This window comes from Aotus nancymaae, unplaced genomic scaffold (genome assembly GCF_030222135.1).
Source record: "Aotus nancymaae isolate 86718 unplaced genomic scaffold, 86718_ANA_hifiasm-v0.15.2.pri h1tg000012l, whole genome shotgun sequence".
Lineage (NCBI taxonomy): Eukaryota > Metazoa > Chordata > Mammalia > Primates > Aotidae > Aotus > Aotus nancymaae.
The window spans coordinates 33151541-33173650 of NW_026988423.1; the positions used below are offsets into that span (position 1 = coordinate 33151541).

Consider the following 22110-nt stretch of genomic DNA (forward strand, 5'->3'; position numbering starts at 1 on the left):
ACTAGCGAGCTGACAATCATTGTACACAGAGGGTAGGATGGGAGAGTCAGAAAGACAAGTGAAGAAGTTAGTAAAATATCCCATAGAAAATTATGAAGTTCTGAACCAAGTGATGGTAATGATTATGGAAACTGAAAAGGACGGATACATAAGGGAGATAGCAAAAAGATGATTGATAGGGCTTAGGTGAATAAAGTTGAATGAAGGGTGTACATGACAGGAAAGATTCAAAGGCAACCGAAGCCTGGGCGTTTTAAAGGATGGTGCTGGGAGCAGCCGTAGAAAGGTGGGACAGGAAATGCTTTGGGATGGGATGTCAGTGTTCTCTTTGAGATTCCTTGTGAGCAACCGGTAGAACATCTAGATAAAAATGTCTACTAGGCTTTGGGAGCTGAAGCTCAGATAATCTTTCAGGCCTGGAATTTAGGTTTGGGCATCATCTCTAAGGAACCGTGGAAGTGGATGAGGTCACCGAGGAAAGCAGTCTGGATGGAAGAGAGAGAAGGGAAAGAGCATGGTTGGGAGGGAGACCTCCTCCAGAGCAGCCCGTGGCCTCAGACCTGCCTGTGGGAATTCCCAGCCCTACCATATTTCAACCCCACTAACCAAAACCAGCGACTGGGATCCCAGCCACCTTTCCAGATCCTAGGATTTTGGGAAGGCTCAGAGGTTCTGAGCCTGCAGCCCCTCAGATGAGTCTCTCTCTAGAGGTAATGCTGATGGCACTGGAGCTCCTCACAGCCGTAGGACATGGTGTGTTGAGCATTGTGCCATATTATTGTGTCACTTGCTCCCCACTACTGTCCTATGAGGTGGTTACTGTAACTTCATTGTTACACAGGAAGGCAAGTGGGGCTTTCAGGGGGAGTGCTTTGTCTAAGGATTTAGAGGAAGCAAAGCTGGAGCCCACTCCCAGGCTTTTGGTTCCAGCCCTCTTGCCATCCGTGAGGCACCTTTCTGCCCCCTCTCTGCCTGTGTGTCACGCTGTCGTGCCACTGTCTCATTTCTGCCAATGCCCACCCAGTAAGGAGGCCTATTCTACGATGCCTTCCAAATGGGCCCTTCCCCAAGGAGCTCTCAATGCTCGTTGAAGATCCAGATCCCACTGTTGGAAATGCTGTAGTCTGTTGTAACATGAATCCGCTCACTCCTTACCCCCACTGCATCTGCCAGGTCCAAGCTAGCAGCACCTCCCCTAGGCTTCTGCAGGGCATGCTGCTCTCCCTTCTGCCTGCCTTCCTGGAGTCTGTTCTCTGGACAGCAAGCAGCCAGAGCCATGCTTTCCTCATTTGTAGCCATCTTGCTCAAAACACTTTAATGGCCTATGACAAAACGCAAAGCCCTTAGAGTGGCCCCACCATCCCTCCGCCATCCTCTCTACTGACCCCTCCATCCCACTTCTTCCCTCCACGCCAGCCTCACGAGACTCTAGCTGCTGCTCCTAGACCCCCAGGTACCCCCTTCCTGCCTCAGAATCTCTTCCCCTGGGCTCCTTCCTTCTGGAACATTCCTATTCCATCTAGTCATATGACTCTCTTCCTCACGAGTTTCAGGTTTCTCTACCTGAACATCACCTTTTCAGAGGCCTCCCCTGGCCACCTGATCAAAACCAGCACTTCCTCATCTTTACCCTGCTTAGAGCATCTTAGTTCTTATCACCTCCTTCACTTGGCATGCGAGCAGGACCTGACACAATAGTTGCTTAGTAAATTGTCATCAAATAAATAACTGGATGAGAACATGGCTGAGCAGACTCAAAGGAGAAGGTGTTTGTTTAAGATCAGGACAGAGACCCAGGTCTGCTGACTGGACCCCTCCAGTGCTGAGCCTGTGTTGATGCATGCGCTTCTGAGTTCTGTCTTCACACTCACTGGAGACCCATAGGTGTCTCTGGTGGGAAGGAGGTATGCTTCTCACCGCTCCCTCCCCTGCTCCCAGAGACTCCTCAAGCACTCCGGGATACTGATCCTGGGCAAAGAAGTTCACCTGAGGAAACTGATCTTTGGAACCCACTTGCCAGCTCATACCTGGCTCCAGTCACACCAAAAGCCAGCTAGAGAGGGCTGTGCGAATATTCCAGTGAACAGACAGGTTATTTCCCTGGCTTTGGTTGCACAGAACAGCAACCTCTGCTTTTGAGTTGCTTGTCTTGACCCAAACTATCAGCAGGTGACAAAGTAGGTTCAGAAAGACTGACGTCTTCTCACCCACCCTGGGCGAGCATAGATAATCCTGTGGACTCTCAGAGTCAAGCAGCTTAGGCACAGCTATCGCCAGCACCCCACAAATATTTTCTAAAGACTCACATGTAAGCTGGCCTAGTGGCTAGCAGGAAGCCAGGAGTTTTAGAAAAATGTCATCACTTACAGTGGAACCATGTCAGACCCTATCATTTAATTATGCAAAAACTAATGACAGAATGAAACCAACGCCAGGCTCTTTAAATCTCTCATCCTGAACACCACGCTTCTCATATCCTCTGAGTATTATTGATAATGGCAGTTTGTTACTTGCATATGATTTGATTATTTGCAGAGGTCTAATTCGCCATAACACAAAAAGATAGGAGAGGATATTGTAATCATTCTGAACTTCAGATGATAAAACCAAGGTAGGGTATATAATCTGAGATGGCTTGGCTCGTGGGCTAGATCTGTGCTGTTTAATGCAGCAGCCACTAGCCAGAGTTGGTACCGAGCACTTCAAATGTGGTTAGTCGAAAATTGAGATGTGCTCTAAATGCAAACCACATACTGGGTTTAGAAGACTTCGTACGGAAAAAGTGTAAAATATCTCATTGACTATTGATTTACCTTTTGGCTCTATATATTTTAATATAGTATTAAAATTAATTTTATTGTTTTGTTTTCTTTTAAAGATCTGACTACTAGTGAATTTAAAATTATGTGGCTTGCACATGTGGTTCCTATTCTACTTCTGTTGGGCTGTGCCGGGCCACGGTGTTCTGGACTGTTCTGTGATTCACGGTGCATTTTTTCTGCGTTCCTTGACAGTGTGGGCTTCTGAGTTACATCTTCAGGCTCACTGGAAACCCATTGGCATTTGTGTCTCTGGCGGGAAGGAGGTGTGCAGTGCGCCTGAAGCTACCATGCCCACTTGCCTTTCACTCCAGCAGCAAACCCTGTGGCCCAGAGGCAAAGGGTCAAGTGCAGAGATTGAGGTCTGAGGATCTCAGAGACAGTGTGGCTTGCCCGTGTTGTGGGAGGTTTGTGCTCTTTCTTCATATCTTCCTGTTGTGGTTGACTCTGTTAGGCTGTGTTGCCTTGAGACAGCATGGCCCATAGGTTCTGTGTTGCATGTAGACTTCAGCAACTTGATCCAAGCTGTGGTCTGCAAATAACTCTCAGCTGCATCCTGTCTCAACCACAGGGATTGGGGAAAACATCCCATGAAGGAAAGAATATCAGTTTATAGAGCGAAGTGCAAGATTTGCCTTGTGAGCCTGGTGTTCAGGACCTGAGTTCAGCGCTAAACTACCCTGCCACTCCCTGGTCCAGTCCCCAGGGTCTGGATGCCCTGGACACCTAGAGAGTCACGTTCCACACAGAGAAAGATCAGCCCATGTTCCCTGGAATTTGTGCCTCTGTGGCTACAAGGCCCCTTTCTAAACTCCTGTGTTCTGAACCTTGTGGTATGAGACTTGTCACACATAACCTGGATGGGGAGGCATACACAGGATCCTGGAGAAATTAGCAGTGTCTACTGTATGGAGATGAAAGCAGCTAGTGGATTAGGGCAACAGCTTTATCATGGGTGATGCTTTCTCTTTTCTTGGAATTTGCTTTTAAGCTATTGCATCTCCTTTTCCAAAACAAAAAAGTCACCTCTATGCATGGATCCTACAGACATCCTAAAGGCCATACAGATTGCTTCAGTTTTGCACGGGTGCATCTACTCAGGAGACACACGCCACGGGTCCTAAGGCAACCGCATGACTTAGGCAGCCCTGGAGGCCTCAGTTTGGCCGTGTGAACATCAGGTATCTCTTGACAGTGAGGCTGGGCTCAGATGTGTGGGTCTGATGATATACCCAAGTTCAGTTGCTCTGAGCTGACCAGGTAGGTAGAGATCTTCGTATAGCCCAAAGAGGTAATCTTCGGGAGAAGCCTTTGAAATCTCCTTTCAACCAAACACCCAAGATTTCAGCCTTGTTTTACATTGCCTAACAGACTGCAAGGCTCTTTTGGAAATCAGTAGCAACGTTCACAGAACACACACACACAGAACCCGAGATGTAAAGAGCTATGTCCAGTGGTGGAAATGAAGGACAAGGGCTACCCTGCCTTCCGCCGCTTTGCTGTGGCCTCTGTTGCCCTGAGATGGGGATGTGCTGAGTTATTACCCCCTTGGGGCCACCGCCACCTCCCTGCTCTATTGTGCCAGCCCCAGGCTCTCTTGTCACCTGTCCCAGTGCTATCAGCTGCCAGTGGGCCCCAGCCCCATGCTAGCTGTAAGTGCAGGTCTTAATACAAATTAGCAGCAGTGCAAGCAAGCTGAATGGCAAAACCTCGTCCCGTGCTCCCCCTCCCTCTTGTTTTCATCAAGCCCTCTTCACAGGCGCCAGCTGCCTCATTAAAGAGCAGCCTTTTATGCTGGGCTTCACCTGTACCCACCCCAAGCGGCAGCCGTGGAGCCCCATGGCTACATGGAGGGCTTGCACTGGCTGGCGGAGTCACGGTGCTTGGGAGCTGCAAGAATGGAGGGAGGTCTGGCAGGCGAGCGGGTGAGGTATGGCTTTCCTTCTTTCTCTCTGTCCCTGAGCAGTGGGAGGAGGGCCAGCTGGGCAAGTGTGGGGAACCAGGATGGTGCCAGCGCTTCTCCGTAAAGACACCTGCCTGCAGGTCCTAGTGCAGAGGCCTGGGACCGAGGACAGGGCCTTGTTCTAGAGGAGAAACACCCCGGCAGGAGGGTGGCCAAACCGATCACCTGCCCAGCTGGGGAGCAAGTGTGTGCACAGAGCTGGGGGTGGCAGAGAGGAGGAGGGAAGTGGAACTGGGAGAACTTCTCTGGGTCAGTGAGTCAGGAGGTTCCGCCCAGGGAATGAGTGGCCACGGCCACCCCAGCAAGAGAGCCCCCTCCTCCTCTGTGCCCACTTTCCCCTCATCGAGGTGCTTGTGGCTCATCTCCTTACCAGGTCATGTGTTAGGCAGATTTGGGAAAATGTTTCTTTAGGCTTTTCACATTTATTTTCCTCTAGCCCTGGCACCTGGGACTAGCCCTGCCACCTGTGCCTACCATACGTGGCCATAACCATAAAGGCTCACTCCATTTCAATGAGTCCTGATGTGCTGACTTCTCTACACAGCAAGAGGTCAGTTTCTAACTCAGAAATCCCCAGGGGCCCGGTTGATGTGGAAAAGAATTTTTCAAACATCGTCTCCCCAACATCCACAAAGGGGAGGAGCCGTGGAGTGTGCCCTCCTATCCCACCATCCCCTGCCTCCTGCTGTCATTCTCCTTTCCAAAAGACCCCTGCTGCCTCCTGCTGTCATTCTCCTTTCCAAAAGACCCCTGCTCATGCCCTCTCCCTCTGGGCATCCTCCAAGGGAAGAGAGTACAGTGTGGCGCCCACCTCTCCCACAGAGGCCGCCCCCCAGTGAAACCTTGCTCACTTGGTCGCAGGCCAACTTAATCCCTCAAACTTCTGCAGCACTTGAACTATTCCACAACTGACAAGGATGCAGGAAAGGCTGCCAGACCATGCATGGGTGTTTGTGTGTGTGTGCGTGTGTGTGTGGTAATGTGTATGCGTGTGCGTGCATGTATTGAAGTGTGTACGTGTGTGTGGATGAAGTGTATGTGCATATGTGTGCATGTTCTCTGTGTTGGAATGTGTGCTTCCATGTGGGTGAAGTATGTGTGTTCTGTGTTAAAATGTGTGCAATGCATGCCTGTGCATGTGTGTTGAAGTGTGTGCATGCATGGGAGTATGTGCATGTGTGTGCACATGTGTTCTCTATTGAAGTTTGTGCATGCACGTAGGTGGAGTATTGTGCACGTGTGTTCTGTGTTGGAGTGCATGTGCACATGTGCGTGCATGTGTGTGAGTGTGTGCCTGCAGCTAGCCCTGGGGCGGGTGAGGGGACCCAGCGCACTCGAGCCAGAGCTCAGCTCAGACACAGGCACCAGGGTCTGACTGGGACTGCTTCATCTCAGGCCAGGTCCTTCCACAGCAGAAGCCAAAGGGCCAAACCCTGGTGAAAAGTTCTGATGTGCTACTGCCTCCCCTCCACTGCCATGGGGACGTTAAACCTTCAGCAATCTGGGACTCTGACGGCTGGTTCTTGGTTCTCTGCCTGGAAAAACAGTAGGCGAATAGTAAAACCTTAAATTCTAACATGTGTGAGTTATACATCTTATTTTCATTTTCAGCCCATGTTCCCCTCTGTAAGACATCAGGAAAAAATTACCGTCTGACTTCTAATATCTCAGTGGAGCATTTATCTCCCAGCTATGATAAGTGATCTTCAATATTTTTTTCCTTTCAGATTAAGAAACAAATTTATTTAATTTCTTTATTGAATGTGCTCAGGCCTCCCCACCCTGCCTGGGTCTCAGGAAGGCCTGGGCTGATCTCCCTTCTCCTGAGTTAGTGACTGCTGTCCCTGATTGTGGGATGGGTGGATCCCTATCTGGCATGGCACTGCTCCTCAAGGCCTTGCTGTGGTCCGTTCCTGCCCATGGCAGGGGATGGAGGGCAGTGGCCAGGCCTTTGGAACGTCCGGAGAGGTTATGCGGCCTAGAATTGGAAGGCTGTAATCTGAACCTTATCTGAACTCCTTGGTCTGAAGGCTTGGTTTGGAGCTCTTGAGAGTGCTGGCTGTCTCCCAGGCTGCCAGAACTGATGCTTCCTGCTCAGTATAACCGTGGCTACAGCTTCTCCTTGGCCTCCCCATGGTTGTCTTTGGGCCTGCTGCTGCTGGAGTGGTTGAGCAGCAGGCACTGAGTGTGGCAGGGTGGCACCTCCCCCAGACATGCTAGAGGTGTGTGATGCTGGGCTGGGGGGCAGGCAGAGTGTGTTTGCCAGCCCGCTTCAGGGCATCAGATGGCCATGGGTGGGATGTCACCCCTCCAGACAGCTGCCCAATCACCAGTGCTGCAAAATACCAGGTGCTGATCAAGCTCTGTAGTTCTAGGCTAAGTTGGGTGATCTGCTTTCTCCCTTGTGCATGTCCATACTGCTTCCAAGGTGAGCTTGGGACCAAGAATGCAAAATGCCACAGGGCCACCACCTCTCCATCAGGTGGAAGTTCCTGGATTCCATTCCTTCTCCAAGTAGCAACCAGCTCTTTTGCATGTGTGCTTGATAGTAAAGCTTAACACTGCAGACCAGAGTCCTGCTTCCACCTTGACTAGTTGTGTGACCATGAGCCAGACAGCCCCGTCTCGATTTCATTAACCATGAAAAGGAGATGGTAACCCTTGCTGTACCTATCTTGGAGGCTTACTGGGAAATTTGAATATAACAGTGTATGAGAAATGCATTAAACTTACATATGTGCGGTAGAAATAACTCACTGAGAAAGCATTTGCTGCTCACCTTCTTGGTAAGAGTACTAAGGTTAAACAAAGAAAGTGATGATCATCCTCTCAAGAACTCAGCAGTCGGGGTGCACAGGCCAAGCTAAGAATCAGACAGTGTGACAAGTTCTTATAACCAAGGCAGGACACCAAGTGCTGCGGGACTGTGCGGAAGGCGCGTCTGTGAGCATGGACTAGGTTGCCTGGCAGTGAGGCTAAAAATGTAAGCTACAGTCAGACAGGGAGGGCTGGGATGTCGCACAAAGAAGCTCAGACCTTGGTCTGAGGGCACTAAGGCACTGCCAGAAGTTTTTACGCACTGTAATTACAGGATTGGGCTTGGATTTGAAGAAAACTCTGGTGGCAGCACGGAGGACAGAAAGAGGGCATCATCATCGTCATGACACCAAATGGGGCTGGGCAATGGCTCCATGGTCATCAGCAGAGCCATGGGCTTATGATTCAGAGGCTGGGGTGAGCTGCCCGCCAGTGCTGACCGCCTCTGGGCTTTGTCTCCTCTCGCTTTAGGGAGTCTCCGGTGGACTGCAGTGTTAGCAAATGCAGCAAGCTGGTGGGCGGAGGCGAGTCCAACCCCATGAACTACAACAGCTATATGGATGAGAAGAACGGCCCCCCTCCTCCCAACATGACCACCAACGAGAGGAGAGTCATCGTCCCCGCAGGTACTTCGAGAACCAGGCTGCCTGGATGGCATTCACTTCCCCACTCTCTGGGGACCAGGGAGCATCTAAACCTTTATCTCACACTCTGTTCACTGTGAAAATGCAAAATGGAGAAAGCTGTACATCACCCGGGCATGGTTGCTAACACCTGTAATCCCAGCACGTTGGGAGGCAGAGGCGGGTGAATCAGTTGGGAGTTTAAGATCAGCATCCTGGTCAACATGGTGAAACCTCATCTCTACTAATACAAAAAATTAGCTGAGCACGGTGGCGTGTGCCTGTAATCCCAGCTACTCAGGAGGCTGAGGCAGGAGAATTGCCTGAACCCAGGAGGCGGAGGTTGCAGTGAGCCGAGATCGCGCCGTTGCACTCCAGCCTGGGTAACAAGAGCGAAACTCCGTCTCATAAAAAAAAATATATATATATAAAAATTAGCTGGGAGTGGTGGTGGACACCTGTAATCTCAGCTACTCAGGAGGCTGAGGCAGGAGACTTGCTTGAAGCCAGAAGGCGGAGGCTGCAGTGAGCCAAGATCGCATCATTGCACTCCAGCCTGGGTGATGGAGCAAGATTGTGTCTCAAAAAAAAAAAAAAAACCCTGCACATTTTACCTTACTCCCTAGCTGCCCTCTAAGCCAGTATCCCAGATGTCCCCTGATGTGTGGACTGGATGCTAGAAGCCCCACCTTTAAACAGACCACACCACAGACTCTACATCAATGGCCTGGTCCTCAAGGACGGGCGGCAAGGCTGCCTCCACCCAAAAGGAATCCCATGAGCTCTGGACATGGGCATCCTTGCCTGTGAGGAGGAGGGCAGCTGCAGAGGCCTGTCCTTCCCTCCAGGCTTGTACTTCCCGGCATCTGCCGGGTTCCACCTTTCCAAAATTACAGCCAGCTCTTTGAGTTTTAAAATAGAAATAACTATATTTAACTAATGGAGTGCCTTAACATGTGTGCCACAAGTTATGTCATTAGGTAAAAATAGCCTCTTTTTCCTAGGTACTGGTGCTGTTGGTCCCAGAAAATAAAATCATTGTTCAGTCCTTCAGTCCATTGGCTGGACACTCCGCCCCAGCCAGCACCAGCAAGCTCAGCGCCTGCACAAGAAGGGTGTTTAAAAACTGCCACGTGTAGAGCTGGTGCCAGGTAGAAGGAGAAAGTCGTCCAGATCTTAAGTAAAGTGGATTACAGGGCAGGGATTAAATCTGATCTTACCAAAATAACTTTACCAGAGAGCAAAATTCCTTCCATTTGTAAAAGTATAAATGTAGTTGCATCTGAAGTCGAAAGGTTAGACATCTCTTTGAGGTAGTCTGAAGGCAGAAATTTTAAGGGACCCTTCCTGCCTTGGGCTGTGGTGTTTGTTTTCCCTGGGAAGCTGCGTCTCACCATATCCCTGGACTACAGCTACCTCCCTGTGTTCTGGGCCAAATTCAAGAAGGTGTGAGCAAGAGTGAGGCAGGAGAGGGGTGGGGCTTGTGGGAATTTCTCTGTACCCTGTAGGACTTACAAATGACTCCTAAAGCAATTCTAAGTTCACTCTTCCACAAGCATCTGACCTAACGAAGAGCGCTTCCATTTATTGAGCACTTTCTAGGTGCCAGGCACCATGTAAATTGCTTTATCTCCATGGCATTACGTAAAACACCTGTCACAGGAGACCAGATAGTAATGTTTAGCCCAGGTGTATTGTCTCCCTCCTCACCGAAAGCAAACAGTGAAACCATATTATAACTCACATGTAGGAATCTCTTTGTACACCCCAAAGCAAAGCTGAGCCTCACCAGGTTCTTCACTCAAACAGCTTTAAACTCCCCTGCTTCAGCCAAACAGCTCCCAGACTGGGAGGGAAAGCTTGAGGGACTGAAGGGTTAGGGGATCTGAGACTGTCTCTGAATCAACCTTTGGCACCATCTCATTTTGGTCGTCATTTTTGGGAAGGAATCTGGGAAATGGGCAGAAGTGGCCAGACTGCTATGTCGACCTTCCAAACCCTCAATCAGTATTGAAATGCCTTCAAAAGGAATAGCAAAACGTCAGACTTCAGTGAGCCAACTTACCTATAGCAGTGATGGTGAAAATAGCACAAATTCATGTCAAATGATTTTCAAAGCACTTCATGTAATGAATTCTCAGGCTATGGCTTTACTTCATTATTTTAGCTCTGGCTGGATCTTCTAGATCCTCAGACATTTTGGCTTCCTCCAGGCCAGGCTCCGGACATGAGGGGAAGTCTCATTTGGGCAAGTCAACAAATCAAGGCCATAAAATATTAGTGGAATAACCGATTGAATTTATGATGGGATTTAAAGACAAGTATAAATGTGGGCCCTAGTTAATCACTAGCTCCATGTTCAGATGGGAAGAAACTAGGACTATATCATCCAGGAAATACATTTGGAAGAGTTTAGCATGATCCAGAGTTGAAGATTTATAATTCATTGTGCTGTAGAGGGAGAGAAATAATATTGTTGCAGAGCCCAAAGCAAGGGAGAAAATAATAAAATAAATAAAATATATGGTATAAAATTGAATTTGAGGTCTTGGATACTAAAAGTGAGGAACTGGGAGAAGTGAAGAATGAAATAATATGCTCCATAATCCAACTCCCCCTAGGACATGTTTCTTTAGAATTCTGAAAAGGTGCAAAATTATTTCCATTTGCCAATGATCCATGCCTAATTGCTTCTGGAGAGTAAAAGAGCAAGAAATGTATCTGAGAGAGAGAGAAATACATACTTGTACAATGACGCTTTAAAGGAGCTCCGCTTTTTGGCACCAGAGCAGTGTAACTCACAGGTGAGGTAAAGCAGGATGGTGAGAAGAGGAAAGGGGCTTTGGGGGGACCCACCTCTTCAGCTTAGTGAAGTCTTGTGAAGGTTTCTATTGGAACCCTGGTCCTGATACTTGCCAGTGATGAGGCTTTGGGCAAAGGACTTAACCTTTTTTTTTTTTTTTCTTTTTGAGATGGTATCTTGCTCTGTCACCAGGCTGGAGTGCAGTGGCACAATCTCAGCTCACTGCAACCTCCGCCTCCCAGGTTCAAGCAATTCTCCTGCCTCAGCCTCCCGAGTAGCTGGGACTAGAGGTGCATGCCACCACATCGGCTAATTTTTATATTTTTAGTAGAGACGGGGTTTTACCATGTTGGCCAGGATGGTCTCAATCACTTGACCTTGTGATCTGCCCGCCCTGGCCTCCCAAAGTGCTGGGATTACAGGCATGAGCCACCTCGCCCAGCCAAAACTTAACCTTTTAAGACTCTACTTTGTATCTGTAAATGGGATATTACAAGATTTCCTTGGTAAGTAAAAACAGAGCACATGGAGCAGATGGCATATTGCACCCACCATCTGAGCCGTCACTGCTCACCCAGCATTAGGTTGTGGGAATGACATTCAGCAGTAGGCTGTGACCTGTGAACCCAAAGTCTCCTAACTCCTCCCCTTTGCCAGCTCCTCTGCCTCCAGCACAATATAGCAACCACTCATGCATGGGCAGGGCCTGGGCACCCAGATTCTCACACATAAAAACCAAGGTGGGATGGAGAGCTCAAGGGCAGTTGGCAGAGGCTTGCGGAAAAGTGCTGGGAAACTTGCCTGTGGCTGTCCAGCTGTGAAGTGTGAGCCTCGCTTCTTTCCCCACATCTGCTCCTAATCATTCAACCCTGGTTCCCAGCTTTACCAAGAGCTTTCACAGATGCTGTAGAATGAGAGAGTGAGTTAGTTGAGGGGTAGCCAGATATTTCTGCCTAATAAATATGTTAAATAAAACAGGCTCATTAGAAGCCAAAGGCTAATGGCTGACTTACAATAAAATGCCCAGTTTCTCCTCTTCCAGGAAGTCTTCCATGCCTCTCCAAATTTTCACTATTCCCTTCCACTTATGTGTCCTTGAACCACCGCCAGAAAATCCATTGCTTAGTAGCGGTATGCTTGCCTACCTGTTTCATGGGAAAGAGTGTTTCTTGAAGGCAAGTGTCATGTAGTTTTCTTCTATGATGAGGATATTTAAGGTGTTTATTGGACCCACTAACAATTGGTTGTGAAGTGAAGAGATGGGTTTCAGACTGTGGTAGGTGATAAGATATAACAGTTCTGCCTACTGTGGAACCTGCTGGAACCCATCACTTGTGCTGAATGTGCAACACCCCCACCCCACCCCCACCACACGCGTGCATGTGTGCAGGAACACACACACACACACACACAGAGAAGGAGAAGGAGGTGTGAGTGTCCTACCGTATAGATGGCCTCAGTGGTTACCTTACCTGCGTCCACTCAAGGGCTAAAAGGTTCTCCCTAACACCATCTCTCATCCTTGAGTATTTAAATATCCAAAAAATGTTTTGGGGACGACCTGGTAGAAATTTCAACACAGCTGTACTTAAAAGGCGAAAACCCAGATGGGGTTTATGTTCGAGACTAACACCACTGGGTTTTTCAGCAGCACAGATGGAACTGCAGTAAAAGTCTCTCTCTCTGTTTCTTTTCTATAGCCATCTGAGGGATCCGTGTTCTTTCATGAAACCATTAATATTCTTAAAATACAGATGGTTCCCCTTTCCAGAGACATTGTTCCCGGGGTCTGTGGGATTGTGTTTATTTTCATTTTGATGCCACCATTTCTCAGGCAAAGGTTTCAACTGCCCTCCAAAACTTTAAAGAGTGTTCTGTCAGGATACGTAGTGAGGCAGCTAAGCACCTCCCCAGAGTGCTAAGTGGTTCAGGCAGCGCCAGATGCCATGGAGCCAGATGGGTGTTCTAGGGGGACCATCTGGAAGGGAGCTGACTTTCCCAGAGAGAGAGAAGGGAAAGAGAGAGGGACAAGGGGTGAGGGAGAGATGGGGGGCTAGCCTGCCTAGGCTCTCAGGGAGCCTCTACCTACCTGCAGCCCTTGCTAACAACGTCTTCTCCGCAGACCCCACGCTGTGGACACAGGAGCACGTGAGGCAGTGGCTGGAGTGGGCCATAAAGGAATACGGCTTGATGGAGATCGACACATCTTTTTTCCAGAACATGGATGGCAAGGAACTGTGCAAAATGAACAAGGAGGACTTCCTCCGCGCTACCACCATCTACAACACGGAAGTGCTGTTGTCACACCTCAGTTACCTCAGGGAAAGTAAGTGCCGCCCCAGTGCCCAGGGCTGGGAGAAAGCTCTGCAAGGCCTGTTCGTTTTCCGTGGAGCCAACCCCAGGGAGAGGAAGTCCATGCTGCCCGTCCATGTTGCGCAGATGCCATGGGAACAGCACTGTGGGTCCTGTAGCATTGCCAGGGTCACGTGAGCTCCCACAGACCCTGCGAGGGGCAAACCCAATCCTGAAGTGTCAAAGGAAGTAAAAGGAGGAATGGAGAAAAATAGAAAGCTGTGACCTGGAGAGGGTCTGCCAGAGGCTAGTTACACTCTTCCCATGAGACCTCCGTTCCAGAAACTACTCCAATTTGTAAATAGATAGAGATGGGTGGGGCCTGGCTAGTGTTTTCCTAAGTGATGATTTAAAGTTCCTCCAGGAAACTCTAGATTCGAGGCTTTTGGATTTAAGGTTGTGAAAATAATTTACATATTAGCTTCTTCTTAATCTTGGGGTACTCTGACACCCTCTAACCCCACATGACAGGGCTGCTACCTGCACATTTCCTTGCTAAGAGCAGTCAAAGCTGCAGATGTGTTAGGATCTACTGGAAGCTTTCTTCTGGTACAGCCAGGAGAAGGAAAAGAGCTTTGGAAAGCGCTAGCTTAAGAAAGAAAGCGGGTGGTTGTCTGAGAGATTTATCTAATATGAGGTTCCCTAGCACCAAGTGCCCATCAGTCTTATATGAATTTCATTTGATATGAATATACACAGAGCAGAGGAATGGAATTATTTTAGTCCCACTGGTAACCTCAGCCTTAACACTTTGCCAGAAATCCGGGCCAGGTGGTATATCAATGCTGCCCCTAAGTATGGAAGGATTGTCCTGGGGACTGAAAAGATGGTGCTAGGATCACGGGAATACAGGTATGGGCTCGCACTAAGTATGAGCTTTCTAGCAGTCAGCGCTGTGCAAAGATAGACAGGGCAGCCTTGAGATGCAATTTGTTGTAAATGGCCAAGGCAGCTGGGAGTCCTCTGGAAGTTTAGCTTTGGGCAGGGGCTTGGGGATTTTAAGTCCCCTTCACAAGTTGAGATCCTCAGACAACATCTCCGGGACCTGCTTTTCCTGGACTGGCTGGCTCTGGGTTGGTAAGCTCTGTTTGCTCTCCATCGCTCAGTGGACCTTTAACTCCCCGTCTTTGGAATCCACTGTCCCCTTCAGCGACAGTGTTCCTCGTGGGGCAGGGGCAACGCGTACTGGCTGGAGAAATAAAAAATCAAAAAGATGCCTTCAGAAGTTTCCACTGGTACCTCTGTGCTCTCTGGTTACCTTTCCGAGGCGTCTGGTAACCAGTGCGAGGAAGCAGATGATGCAGTATATGTTAGTCCCGGAGCAATTACCTCATGTCTGAGTCTTGCTGCAACATGAGGTCAGCCCAAGAAACAATTTCAAAAAAGGGGACAATTTTCCACTCAGTTTGTCAGAGCTTTGGATAATCAGCATTTTCTAATTCGTATTTTCAGCTTTTATGTGTTTGTGGAATTTTAAAAAGTAAGGATCTTTGAACAGAGTGCTGCAGTGATATAGGCAGGCTAGGGTGGGTGCATGGAGGTTAGCATGAGAAGGAGAGAACAGCAAAGCAACCTGATTCAGCAGGAGTTTGCAGGAACCCTGAGCCCTTTCCTCATCTGCCAGAGTAGAGAGGACAACAGTAGCATAGACAGCATGCGCTGAGCTATTGGTTAAAGGGCCCAGTGCTTTGAGACTCCTGGGTGGATGCCTCTGTGGGGACAATGTTCATGGTATTCTCTCCATCTGGGGAAAATCCATTCACGCTGTATGACCTCCTGGACCCTAACCAGTCCAAAAACAGTTCAAGTCCCCCAGTACTTCCTGCCACCAAAGAAAGAACGCACAGATGCTCAAGTGGGACAAACATCCAAGAAAATGGTCACTGGTCACCATTAGACTTTCTACTGGAGAAGAGCAGGTAACAAGGCCGAAGTGGAGGTGCAGAGGTTGGCATTTTGGGGGGTATAGCATGGCAAGAAAAAGTGAATTGCTTCTTTCTTTTTAAGAATATTTATAGACAGAAAATGCCCCCAAGTCAATAAAAATATTAGGTTCCAAAAAGGGACTTATTAGTGGAGCATATTTCCAGAGCTGAGAGGAGGTGGGATCCAGTGCGTAGAATGAAGATATTTGAAAATGCAGGGCAGATTTCCAGAGCGAGGATGGTGGTTAACAGTAGTCCATCCGCAAGATGGGAAGCAGTTGTTCTGCCATTAAAATGATTATTGGGAAACACCGTGAGAAGTACTTAGGATGCAATGTTGGGTGGAAAAGCTCACTATAAAGTGGTCTGTGCATTGATAGAAAAACCATGTCTGCCTGTGAGAGCAAAAAATTAAAACACTCCTGTTAAATTAAAAAAAAAAAAAAACTTGCCCCAACCTAGTATTATAATATCCTTTTGAGGAACCTAGATTTAAAATGATCCACTGTCAGGGAAAAGGCTTTTAGATTCATGCTGCTTTTTAATTGGTGTCTACCTTGGGGTTCCAGCCTTGGGGACCCTCTGGTGTGAGGTGGTGGCTGGCTGCTAAGCGCCTGTAGCAGGCCATGTGCTGGCGACCGCGTCTGCTCTGTCTCTGCTCTGGATTGCTGGGAACTCCCCAGTGAAAACCAGCACTTTAAACCCTTTTAAACCCTTCAAACACTTTATTGTTTTTCCAGACTGACTTCCAGTGGATGCTTTGTGCTTAGGAGGAAGGCCAGTGCTTGCGGAGAGTTTGAGGCGATGAGTCAAGGCAAGGGGAAGGGTTGCTGATTCTCTGTGCTTTATCATCTTGTCCTTTTGTTGGAGAGGAAGGTGGGCATCAGATATTTCCACTTAGCAAGAGATGGAAGGAAAACAGCTGAGATCCTTCACTCCGGTGGAGGAAGTACTGCAGGGTGAAGGAAAGCTGATGGAGAACTGAGGACCTGAGCCCGTGGCTGGTTGGAAGTTAGAAGAGTCCAAGTTGGTGGCACTTGTCCAATCTAATCTTTCTAGGCTTTAGTAGAAAGTCTAGAAAAAGGAAAACCTCATAGGATAGGAAGTTCTGGCATCAAATTTACACTTTCACAAGAGGTACTTGACTATTTATTTTGGTGGTCTGGGAGGGGACCTAGAGGTTTACGTTTTAAATGCAAAATGTAATTTCCCAGAGTCGAGAAGAAACAGTAGTGTGCTGAGCCCCTACAGACCCTGTCTGATGGCCGGGCATGCTAGGCCTCACCTGGCCTGCTGGGAGGTGCTTGTTCTTTACACATAGGCATGTCAACTGCGCCAGAGTGGCTGGAAATGCAAGGAGGACTGTGCCAGCTGGGGCTGGAAGGGGTGGCCACGGTCCTTGGGGTCATTCTCATGGGTCCTGGGAAACTCCAGGGTTCACACTTGTCAATCCCAGCATTTTGGGAGTCCAAGGCAGGTAGATCACTTGAGGTCAGGAGTTCGAGACCAGCCTGGCCAACATGGTGAAATCCCGTCTCTACTAAAAATACAAAAATTTACCCCATCTTTACTAAAAACACAAAAATTAGCCGGGCATGGTGGCGGTGGGGCACCTGTAATCTCAGCTACTTGGGAGGCTGAGGCAGGAGAATCACTTGAACCTCGTAGGGGGAGAGCCTGCAGTGAGCTGAGATTGCACCACTGCAATCTCAGCTGGGGACAGAGGGAGGCTCTGTCTCAAAAACAAAACAACAACAAAGAAAAGGTTGCCCTCTTGTGGATAACTATCTACAATCCCCATTTTAAAGCTGAAACCACTGAGGCCTAGACAGTTTCAGATATTGATTCATATCAATATGAATCCAGTCAGTTGAGAGCACCTGTATCTAAGACTCGGGCCTCTCGAGTCCCAGTCCCTGGCCTGGCGCTGCCAATGTCCCCCCGGCCCTGGAGACAACATGCCAGCCTGTGCCACACAGGCAAGGCAGCCTCACTCCCGGCCTAACACGTGGACCTCCCGGCCACTTCCCCCACGGCATTTTCTGTTGTCATTTGTACCAAGAGATAAATGCTTTCCGAAAACTTTCCTGCGGGCTCCTTCCAGGAGGCCGATTAAGCCAAACCTATCACCACGCTAAGCCTTCGCTGGGCCTGACTGGCGACCCCGCCAGGATCTCTCCCAGACACACCCCGTTTGGCAGAGGCGCCTTCGCTGCGGGAACGAGATTTGGCCCTTCTCAGGCCAGGACAGGGACGCAACTCACGGAGGCCGCCGGCCGGCAGTTCAGGCTCAGGGCCGCTGGGGGGAGTTTGCGCATGTCTGGGAGCCCTGAGGCCCCGGGGGAGGCGGGGAGGCAGGAAGAAAAAGAGACTTTTTTTTTACTTTTACAAACAAGTTGGGTTTGTAAGTCTATCTTGGTCTGACCTGGAAAACATACTAAGCAACTGCGTCTTCAAACAGTGGCTGCTCAGAAGAATGAAATATACTGCGTGACAGGGAGACCACAGAAAAGGTGCCTATCTTGATTCCCATTTTTAATTTAAACTAATGGAAAACACATTTTGGGTTTTGTGGTCTTTCCACCTGCAGCCTCAGATGGCCAGGCAGAGGTTTTGGGTCTGGGCAATTAAGCTGGTGCAGTCTTATCACTTCCAGGCTGGGGTTTGACCGGTGAAGGAGAACAGAATTCCAGCTGAACAAAAGGCCAGGCAGGTTTCCCTGGACTAAGTAGTCAGCCAGGATTGATGTTTAAAGAAGCCAGAGCCTTACACCCTCCCACTCCCGCACACTCAGCCAGAGCCATTGATAGCGCAGCCCAGAGAAAAGGGAGACCCAGATTCAATAGGCTGGCTGTGAGGGGCACTGGTGAATTCTATGGTCACAGAGAGGCAGGAGACAAAGGCTTTGGCTCTGGGACTCTTGTGTCCCCTGGCCCAGGTGTCCCCGATGAAAAGCAGGTTAGGTTGAGGGAGTGTGGAGCTGCAGAAAGCATGATTGTTGGGGCTCTGCTGCACACCTGCAAAGCCTCACGCCGCTCAGTCCCCTCTCCTTTCAGATCCTGATACTGTCTCCAGCAGCAGATGGACTCAAATATGGAACGGAAGATGATCCTTTTCCCATGCTTGCACTTTGGGAAGGCCATTCCGTTCTCAGCAGGAGCTACTTTATGCTTTTTAGAGCAAAAATGCCCCAATAAATAGAAATATGTATATGCATACACACCCATATAACACATATACATACAAACACACGTACAGAAACTAACAAATAACCAAGTAGGCAAATGTTATATTTCAGTTTGAACTGAAGTGCAAAACTCTTTAAGTGAGCTACTTGAGGAGTTATCATTAAGTGAATACACTCAGTCGCCTGAACACCTCCCAGGTCAAGGAGTAGAATTTCAGCCCCCTGTACGCTCTTTCCACCCCAACACTGCTTCCTTCCAAAACTAACCACCACCCTGCCTCCATCCCCATAGGTGAGTTTTGCCTGTTTCTATGATTTAGCCTGGAGGCGGTGGGGTCTGCCAGACTGAGGACAGGTTTTGCGGATAGACCAGGATGAGGCTCCTGCTTCTTGAACTCTCTGGCTGTGTGATCCTGGGCAAACGCTATGACTTCACTGAACGTTGCCCTTCTCATCTGTATGAAGGAATAAGGGGATGCTGGCTCTGTGTGGCTCATGCAAGGATTAAGTGAGACAAAAGATGGAAAGCGTCTGGCACACCATGTATGTTCAGAGCATTGCTTCCCCCACTCTTCATCGTGGCCTGTTTACCCTGATGTGCTGGTGTCAGGAAGGAGAGGGAGCTCAGCAGCCCATGGCAGGGCCAGGCCAGACAGAGCCTCAAGGCAGGAGAAAGCAGTCCAAAGCCACAGAGCGGGAGGCCGGGCTCCAGGAGGACCTGCCTGCCTCAGAACAAGTTCCTTAAGAAAACAGAGCCTGGGGAACTGTTGAAGTAGAAATTGGAGAAGATGAGGGAATGTGGGTCCCTTGCGAGAGAGGCCAGATGCCCCCAACCAGCCCCTCCTCCGAGAAGGCAGCCATTCCTTCTAGCAGTGAAACTTGAACCAAGAACAGTCTTTAGGGCAAAGTCCTTTTCCTAGGTTGCCGTGAAGTATGTATTTCATGCAAGCTTTGGAGAGGTCAAATGACCCTTTCTCTCGGCTTTCTGGGAGTTTCCTGTGGAATTCATGTGTGCCCAGAGAAGAACTTTCACCAAGGGGGAAATTTAATAAATGTGGTTTATCTAAGCTTCGTGCTTTCGGCTACATCTGCACTAATGACTCAGGCAGTTTGCTCCTCGGAGACCATCATTTTTCTTTATTTGCTCCAGCAGTGAGGGGTCAGCCTGAGGGAGAGAACGTCAGGGACGGAGAGGCAAGCATTCTTGGCCCTACTTCTGGGATTTTTTTGTCTTCCCTCGGAATGTTTGGTTCCAGTTCTTCACTTCCTTCCAGTCGTACTGGATTATTTCTTATTGCAGCAGAACCCATTCATAACTCTAATCAGAGGACAAGACTAATGCTCGGCAAACACATCTATAGAGGGAACTATTGTGTGTCATTGTGGCATCTGTGGGAGGAAGGGTGTAAAAATAGTAGTGATCATAGCTAGCATTTATGGAACACTTGTTATGAACCAAGGTCCATTCTGAGCACGTTACATGCATTATTTTATTTGATCTTCGCAGTATCATTTTAGGTAAGTGGCATTAGCCCATTTTACAGATGAGAAACCTGTGCCTGAGAGAGATGAGGGAAATCAACGGAGAGCACGAAGCTAGTCAGTGATAAGAGGCAGATCTAATTTTAAACTCTCATTTGCTTAATAAACAGTCGTGCTTTGCTTAGTGACGGGGATAGCTCATCTTCATGTGAACACCACAGAACGTACTTACACAAAACCACATGGTATAGCCTACTACACATACAGGCTATCTGCTACGCCTGTGGCTCCTAGCTTACTAACCTGTGCAGCATGTTATTGTACTGAATATAGTAGACAATTGCGGTACAATGGCAAGTGTTTGTGCATCTAAACCTTTAAAGGGTACAGTAAAAATCCAGTATTACCATCTTATAGGACCACTGTCATATATGTGGTCCATCATTGCCTGAAACCTCAGTTTTTGGTGTGTGACTATTAAAATGAACTTGTCACAGCCTCACTTTGTCATTGATATTCTTAAAAATGGAATAACCATTTTTAAGGCTGGGCGCAGTGGCTCATGCCTGTAATCCCAGCACTTTGGGAGGCCGAGGCAGGTGGATCACGAGGTCAAGAGATCAAGATCATCCTGGTCAACACGCTGAAACCCCACCTCTACTAAAAATACAAAAAATTAGCTGGGCACGGTGGCGCGTGCCTGTAATCCCAGCTACTCAGGAGGATGAGGCAGGAGAATTGCCTGAACCCAGGAGATGGAGGTTGCGGTGAGCCGAGATCGCGCCATTGCACTCCAGCCTGGGTAACAAGAGCGAAACTCCGTCTCAAAAAATAAAAATAAAAATAAATGGAATAACCAAATGTAGCTGACTCTTGGATGTTACATTCATGTGACTGTCTTATTTCTAAAATGGCATCCACATAGCCACACTTTGGCACACAGCGGGCTCAATACCGCCCTTGTAATTCCCCCCATCCGCGCCCCACCCCCCCGCCACCCACTTGTTTTTGTCTGGAGCTGCTGCAGAGCTAGAACTAACAGTCTTGTTCTAGGCAGTTAGGCGATTCTTATAAAATTCTCCTCCTCATAGTCTGGCCTGGTAGTGCGCACATTTTCTGTGAGACACACAACCAAACGCCCACAGCTGGGTGAGGCGGCAGCTCCATTTCTGCATCCCTTCCATGACTGGAGACTAAAAATAGGAGCGTCTGACAGCCCATTCCCACCCCTGGCACCCAAGCCAGTCCACTTGGCCACAGGAAGCAGGGAAAAGGGTTGTTTAGAAAAATTTTCTTAGCCTCGAACACATGTGTTGAGCTTATGGTATGTTTTGTAAAAGCAGATCCCAGTCCTAGTTTTGAGGGCTCTTTAAGATTTCCCTTGGAAAATCTCAAAAAGAATGGCAAAAATGCCTACATTTCACAAAACACAACCTTGAATTCACTTTAAACAAAGGAACAAATCTAGTTTTGGGAAAGAAGGGAGAATGTGTTTTACACGCAGTAACAAATTATTTCAAAGTGCTGGGTACAGAATAGGGATGCATTGAAGTTTAATTTTAAAAGATTGGATATCAGCAGTCTGAGATTATAGAAAATTCAATGCATGACTCCTCACGTTCATTGTGTGTTCTTAGACATAGGTGAACGGAAGCAAAAGTTCCTATTGGAATACTGCCACTCACCTCCTTCCCAACTCCCAGTGCCCATGCCACCAATAACAGAGCCCCATGCACCTCACCCTCACCTGTAAAAGGACCCTTATGTTTGTAAACCCAGAGGATATCACAGCAGAAAGTCGTGATACTGGCTTCTCCTCCCAGCCGTGGCAAACTACAGGCCGCAGGCCAAATCTGGCCAAAAGTGGCCCACAGACAAAACAAAACACAAACTAAGAAGACTGTTCGACAGAGATTGTGGTTAGCCTATAAAGCCTATACAACCTTATTGTCTCCTTTGATAGAAGGAGTCTGCCAACCTCTGCTCTAGATCAAGAAGGAAAAATCAATATCTAGACATGTCACTCACCAACTGTCACATGGTGAGTTAATAACAACCGGAACGGACCCAGATTTAGTGATTCTCAATGCTGTATTCCTATCAAGATATGGCACAGACCAGAGCACTTCGGAACTATGA

General features: G+C 48.5%; 1 protein-coding gene across 2 annotated transcripts in view; it reads left to right on the plus strand.

Moving 5' to 3' along the window:
• The window catches only part of FLI1 (Fli-1 proto-oncogene, ETS transcription factor), a 117200-nt gene that overhangs the window by 66679 nt on the left and 28411 nt on the right, over positions 1-22110 (plus strand). For both annotated transcript variants that reach the window (XM_064375579.1, XM_021671243.2), the window contains exons 3-4: positions 8071-8225; positions 13148-13351. In XM_064375579.1, coding sequence (XP_064231649.1) covers positions 8071-8225; positions 13148-13351 — 359 coding nt within the window. The remainder of the gene's footprint in view (positions 1-8070; positions 8226-13147; positions 13352-22110) is intronic.